General features: G+C 55.8%; 3 protein-coding genes across 3 annotated transcripts; 1 reads left to right on the forward strand and 2 right to left on the reverse strand.

The window, feature by feature from the left end:
- Window positions 1–1497: 1497 nt before the first annotated feature.
- On the reverse strand, window positions 1498–4139 carry VDBG_05898 (conserved hypothetical protein; the record flags this gene model as incomplete). Its single annotated transcript, XM_003003410.1, has 4 exons — window positions 1498–1817; window positions 1896–3377; window positions 3571–3677; window positions 3790–4139. The coding sequence occupies 4 exons, from the start codon at window positions 4137–4139 to the stop codon at window positions 1498–1500; spliced, it is 2259 nt and encodes a 752-aa protein (XP_003003456.1).
- A 525-nt stretch (window positions 4140–4664) lies between these two features.
- VDBG_05899 (conserved hypothetical protein) lies at window positions 4665–5765 on the forward strand (the record flags this gene model as incomplete). The annotated part of the gene is made up of 3 exons (XM_003003411.1): window positions 4665–4925; window positions 5084–5238; window positions 5293–5765. 3 exons carry the CDS (start codon window positions 4665–4667, stop codon window positions 5366–5368), a joined length of 492 nt encoding a protein of 163 aa, XP_003003457.1.
- Window positions 5766–5781: 16 nt separating this feature from the next.
- VDBG_05900 (40S ribosomal protein S13) lies at window positions 5782–6558 on the reverse strand (the record flags this gene model as incomplete). Its single annotated transcript, XM_003003412.1, has 4 exons — window positions 5782–5961; window positions 6025–6070; window positions 6198–6289; window positions 6406–6558. The coding sequence occupies 4 exons, from the start codon at window positions 6556–6558 to the stop codon at window positions 5782–5784; spliced, it is 471 nt and encodes a 156-aa protein (XP_003003458.1).
- Window positions 6559–6810: the final 252 nt, after the last annotated feature.

The raw sequence follows: 6810 nt of genomic DNA on the forward strand, positions 1-6810 counted from the left end.
GTGATTGCATTTTCACATCGTGTGCTTCCGCATCCGCAGCGCACACTTCTTCTTCTTCTCCTTGTTGTTGCTGATGGTTGGTTGGTCGACAATCGAGGTGACGGTCTGGCCGCTCGGGATCCTTCAGCGAGGTGAGAGGTCAAGGTGGGCTGAAGCAGCTGAATGGACGTCCGATGTTTTTTACCTCGGTGAGAGAAAGACAGACCTTGTGAGAGGGCGCACGGCGGAAAACGAATCTGCCATCTCATCTTGGGACGGAACCGCCTGGCCCCCGTCGTCCCCCCCCTCCCTCCGAGACAATGTGCCCACATCACAGAACCGCCGAAGAAGACGGTGATCATGGGCCTGCCTGCCGCGGCGCGCATGGAGCACAAAGCGCCCCAACGCAACGCAACGCAGCAGCGCAGCGCACGACGCAACGCAACTTGCAGCAGCGCGACGGAGAGGCACACACAGCTAGGCAAGCAGGCAGGCAAAGCCGGCACATACAGCACGTACATGTACAGGCACGTAACCCTTCCCCCCCTTCTTGCGGCGAATCGGACGTCGACATGCCGAAACGAGCCAGTGTGACGACTTGATCTGTCTTGTGCTTCCGGTGCTGCAGCAGCTGCTGCTGCGAAGTTTAAGCCCTTTGCTTGGCCCCCCCTCCCCTCCTCCCAACCCTGGTCTCTGGCTTCTTCTCACAACACGCTCGCTCACTCTGCCGGCGCCTTGGTCACGCGCTTGTCACCGATGCCATGTTGGTGCTAGAGTGCGTTGCTTGCCTGCTGGCGCCGACGCCAACCTTGATGCCTATGCCGAACGCCCCTCCTCCTCCCCTGCCTCTGTTGCCCTGGCGTCTGTCTGCTCGGGTGAGCTGGTCGAAGCCCAGCAGCGAGGGCAGAGAAAAACAAGACCGGGGCCTCGAGCACCTGACCGACTCTGGCAGCGAGATATGACCGGGGCCGCTGCATTGAGGAAGGGGGTTGTGATTGGGTCGACCGAAATCTCCGATGAACCCTTTTCTTTCTCCCAGACACGCTTCACGAGAGATCGGAAACCTACCCGTCGAAGCTCCTGAACCAAGAGCCAAGCATAGGGCGGTCGCTGAAACGACCAGAGTTCGTGATGTGTCGAAATGTGCTGCATCATCACCAGCCCGGCAAGCTGAGGATGCCCACGCGCTTCGCTCCATGGAAGCTTTTGCTTCTGCAAAAACCTTCAACCACTCACAGCTGCAGCGCATCTCGAGGATTGTTGCTATTCTTGGCCCAAGCTCGTTTCACATTGCCCCTGCGACAATCTTGCCGGGGTCGACCATCATTTGCCCACGAGGGAAACAGGACGAATCGAAGGCCGCCCTGGCGGGCGACCTCATCTGTCAGAACCGCGCGTTCAACCATGGTAGTTTCTGAAACGAGATGAAGAAAGTCTCGAAGCATCGCCACCGTTCGTGTCTTGTCATGTCACTCGCCCGCCGTGCATAGGAACACTGCTGCAATCTGCCAGCCGCTGTCACACGCGATGGCCATGCAACGCAACCGACTGGTCCATGCCCAGGTTATCCTCACGCCTCAGTCGACCACCTTGATCTCGCGCGCGACAGCATTGCAGAGCGCGGACCCTGACACCGGTGCCCGTCAGCACGAGAATCCACAACCGCTGCGTATCGCTGATACGGTCCTTCGCGCTCTTGACCTCGGCGAACATGCACTCCTTCTGGGGCTCGGTCCGCCAGAGATCAGGTCCGGGATGCCACCTCCGCGCTGGCGTAACTCTTGCGCCATCACCTTGCAGATCGTGGACAGTGCGCTGCTGTTGAAGCAGTCGACGAGCTCGACCAAATCTTCCACGTCGTAATCCCAGTTCAAGCCCACTACGCATGTCCGCCTGTCCCGCTCTCGCTCATTTACCTGCCGGATGATGCGCTCTGGGCCCCGTTGGCAATCTCCACCAGCCGGTGTTGATCTCGGAAGCGCGTGTCGGATAGAAAGAGTCGGTGTGCAAGTCGAGCGGGCATGTCTGATACGCCGTCTGAAATACGTTCGGAACGTAGAGGAATAGAACGTCGTAAAAGAGGTAGGCGAACAGTGTGCGGATGATGCCTCCTTCGGCATGGTATCCCTTCCAACCCTTGCTGCGGTAGGAGCTCAGGCACATCTCCTCAACACTGCATTCACCCCCGTCCTCCTCTTCATCTATCCAATGCGTCTTGGTGCTGGCCTGACGCCCATTCTTGCCAATGGGGTCTACCTCCTTCAGCTGCACACCCTCCACTGTGTGCTCCTCTGGGGCCTTCAGCCGGATGTGACCGAAATCGTGCTGCTCACGAAATGGGATGCGAAGCTGCTTCTCGATCTTAACGAGGCGCTTCTGCAAGTCGTAGTGAAATATGACGTGGCAGTCATTGTCCTGGAGTCCGGCTTCGCATGTCGACATGGCGATTCTCTTCCAGTGCCTCTTCTGCTTTTCTAGATTTTCAGACGCGGGAGCCGGGTCGAGTGCATGCATGTAGTGTTCTTCCAGTAGAGCTTTTCGTTGATACCAGCTCCCGCGCCGCGCCGGGTGGAACAGATTCTGGTCGAGCAGTTCGGTCAGGAGGCCATGCTCCTTCTTGTGCTCCTTCAAGCGGCCGAGGACCGATGTGGCCTTGTGGATGATGCGTGTATACGAATGCACCGGCGTGAATCGCCTCAGATAGGCTCCTTCACCTGGATCGTAGACTGTGGCCTCTTTGATAAGCTCTTCCTGAATGAGCACCTGCCATCGAGGGTAAATCCTGTCGAAGATATCCATAACCTTGCTGAAGCCTTCTTTTCCGGGTGGGCCATGAAATTCTAGGATTTGGTCGACCTCCGCTTCGAGACGAACACCCGCCTCGAACTCTAGGAGATGTCTCCTTGACTTGAAGATATTTGACGTTCGACAGACAATGTACTCTGGAAAGTTGCGCCGGGCAATCTTGGCAAGGATGATTGTTGTCAATGACTTTTCGGTCCATTCTGTTGACCGGTAAAAGACAAGATGCACCCTCTCGAACAACTTGTACGTCAAGGGCGACAGTCGGATACAGGGGCCTGTAATCGCCAGGATCTTGTCCAAGAAATGCTGAGCGCGATTCGAGTCTTGTTTCGTCAAGGTCGGTGGTAATCGAGAGGCTACCGGCGAGATATCTTTGACGGGCGATGGCTCCTTGCTACTGCGACTCCCACTCGCCGACCTCTGCAGGCCGACAGACATAAGCCCTGCCTGTTGATAGCTCATGCGGCAGAGTGCCTTGACGAGTCCTGCCTTGTTCTTCCCCTGAACCTTGGCTTCTTTGCACAAAGCCTTGAAGCTCTTCGAGTCCCAGTAGGGTCGCAGCTTCGTCCACCGTTGTAATGTGTTCCTCAGAGCTGTCGGCAAATGTGAAGTCGTCGCCGAGACCAAACTCTTCAAGAGCAACACCTTTCACCGGGTCGTCTTGTGAGCTTGGAGCTTCTTCTGGAAGCTCTCTTGTTTCCTGAAGGCTTGCAATGGCTGTGTCCATGTGCGAGATATCACTATGATACCCGAGTCGGTCGGAACGATGCCACGCAGACGTCTTACGGAGGAAAAGACGAACGTAGCTGATTTGAGCATTAGTTTCGACGTCCTTGAATGACGATGGAGGTGGCTCACAGATATTGACTCTGGTAGTCAAGGAGCCTCCATTGCTCAAAAACAGTCCGTTCTCTCATGTCGAACAGGTGAGACTCGTCTTCCAACACTGTATCCAGTGCCAGATTGAAAGCATCAACGTAAATGGAGCTTTTACCCTTGACCCACTGAGGCTTTTCGTCTACATCTGAGGACTGAGATGCCTTGTATAACTCATATCTTTCGATAGCTTCCTTGTCTGTCTCGACTGGTGGTAATGCATCCTCAATGGCGGGATGGTGATGCCGAGTCTCCCGACTCTCCGATTCTACATCTTCCTCATGTGAAGCAACTGCGAGTTTTTCATCAGAGTCCTGGTTGAACCAGCCGACAGCATCTGTTGCAACTGTGTGATCTGGAGCGCCATCCTCAACCTTAGGCTTCTTCATGGGAGGCTCCTCGGGTGAGGGCGACTTTGGCCGGAGCAATTCAGGTTTAGAGGCGAGGGCCCGAGGTCGCCGTTGAACAAAGTCATCCATAATGGTTGCTCAGATCCGTCATTTTAGCCGATCGAGCTGTGCGCATGAATCTTATGATGTTTGCTTGATGGAGATGGCAAATTCACGCGACACGCACAGGCTGGCCGTGGCGATGTGCAGCGTCACAGGGACGCGAGGTCAGCTGACTTCGCGCTGTGTCACAGCACAATAGCGCTAGAAGCATAGCCCCTCTACAAGCCATGTCGCACAACGAGGAGCCTACGTTGAGTGACGGCACGCAACAAGGCTAGCATCTTCCCATCGACTTCATGAAGACCTGAGACTGGTTCAACAGCCTAACGACAACACGATATACACTCAGGTGGCGAGCGACGAATTGACAACAGTCCTTACTTTATCAACTCCCACAAAACCACATTGCCGCCTGTCCACTCAGACCCATTCAATCTCATCATCAGGCTTGCAACATCGATTGGCAAACAACTTCGACACACTACAATCAGCAACGTTGACTTTTGAGCAATCTGCATCCACACAAACGTTATCTCAATCAACTACAGCACAATGTCAGACACACTGAACGCTGCGGACACCCCGCAAATATCCGCCGACCAGCCTGTTGTAGATGCTCCCGCGCCTACTCCCGCACATGTGTTCGCATCTGTGGATGTTCCCGACGATGGAACAAAGATAGCCATTGAGGAACCCGTGGCAGCCAGAGAGCTCGCCCCCACCTCCTCAACAGATCCTACGTCAACCTTGGAGACGGCTGCCGCTACTGCTGATGTGCTGATGCCCGATGCGCCCACTGGCGACAACGCGCCGGTAAGGGGTGCCAACGACTTGCGATGCCCTGCATCCCAGCTGACTCTGTGATCCCTCGTAGTCGCCCGCTCCTGCTCCCCAGTCCTTCACCCCTACTGTTGCTAGCCCCATGCCTCGCACGGCTACACCAGTCGCACCGTTAATGGCAACACGACAAGGAGCCTGGCAGCTCCCGCGCTGGCTCGGTCCATCCTGACCCAGGGTTCACAATGCCTGACAAGGCTGCTTCTCACGGCGATCCCGTCCGCCAGTATCTCAACAACAATGTCACGACTGTGCTGCTTGACGGCATGAAACAGATTGCGAAAGACAAGTGAGTCGCTACTCTGAAAAAACCATCTAGTTGGTGTTGCTGACGCTGTCCTAGACCCAAGGACCCTCTTCGCGTTCTGGGCAATTACCTCATCCAGCGATCCAAGGAACTCGAGCAGACAGACAACTAGGTGTTGCGACATACAAGGCTGTCATAGTCGAGGCGGGCGCAAAGATATGAGAAGAAGGAAGGCGGCAATCAATGGTAGCATGGACCAGACGGGCGGCGAGGTCGGCAAATGGCTGTCGAACAGGCGTTCAAAGGGGGGGATCAAAAGGGGCGCCGAGCATTTATGTCACGCGCGAGAGATACCCATAGGCATATGTTGACTTGAGGGCGGCATTATTGAATTGAGGTGCCGAGAATCGTTTTGCTTTCATTTCAACGAAGTCTCTGACTATCATGATCGTCGTGACGACCAGAAGGAGCAAGCTGCGCTGCCGAAAATGCAGTTTCCTAACCCCAACTCCATGACCACCGTAATTTTTCCTCCGCTGGGACGTTCGTCTGGACCCGTTGTCCGGGTCTCCACTCGCGAGCAGCTCATCGCTTAAGCGACGATGGTGCTGGCAGTGGCGCTCTCGTACCTCCAGGTGGGGGGCAGGACACCGACGGTCTTGTAGTAGCGGGCAAGACGGTGGACACGCGACTCGATGAGAATGAGGCGGAACTTGGAGTCCTTGTCTTGCGGTTGCGCTCGAGGTGCTTGCGGACGGCGACAGCCTTAGGTGATATGTTAATACTGCACTCCGGGTCGCAATGAGCGGACTGAGGGGGTTGGCTTACCTTCTTGATGAGCATGTAAAGATCCTCAGGAAGATCGGGGCGAGGCCTGTAGTGATCACTCTGTCAGCCGAGACCGTACAGAGGCATAGTTTTTGTTTGCGTTTCGGGAGAACGACGCAAAGTCGTCTCCTTCGCGAACCGGTTTGAAGTTTGCTTTTTCTTCTTATTCCCACGTCCATTGCTGGACGTTCATCGCACCCGACCGCTTCACACTGCTAGTGGGGTCGTACCGTTGGACTTCAGGATGCGGAAGGTCCTTGTTTTCCTGTACCGTATGTATTAGCAAAATGTCTTGTCACGTTTCCCGGGCTTCTTCTCAAGCGCAACGTTCCGGTGACAATCTTCACCCGGGCAATGCCCTGGGAGTCACGGAGGACCAACCCCAATTCGCGAGGGGGTGGCACCCTTCTTGGCCAGCTTGCAGATCTGGTCGACGACCTGGTCGGGGTTGGTCTTGAGCCCCGAGGGGGCGGTGCGCGAGTAGGGGATAGCAGAGGAGCTGATGCCCTTGCCCTTGCTGTGCATTCTACCCATTTTGGCGGCTGTCGGTGGTCGTTGCTGGAGACGGCGGTTGGGTCGTGTTTGCTGGTCGTTCAGTCGCTAGAGGGGGAGGAAGAGAAAAGTTGCTGCGCGGCCTGCGATTGCAATGGTGGAGTGGAGGGTCGGCCGTCCGATTGTGTGAGGAGTTTTCTCGGTTAATTAGGGCCACCCCGAGTTGGGCTCTCCCGTGGCGGATTTTAGGGGATAGGAAGACAGGAGGGGTGGCCGGATGGAAGGGGCAGGAAT

This window comes from Verticillium alfalfae, genomic scaffold, assembly GCF_000150825.1.
Source record: "Verticillium alfalfae VaMs.102 supercont1.7 genomic scaffold, whole genome shotgun sequence".
Taxonomy (NCBI): domain Eukaryota; kingdom Fungi; phylum Ascomycota; class Sordariomycetes; order Glomerellales; family Plectosphaerellaceae; genus Verticillium; species Verticillium alfalfae.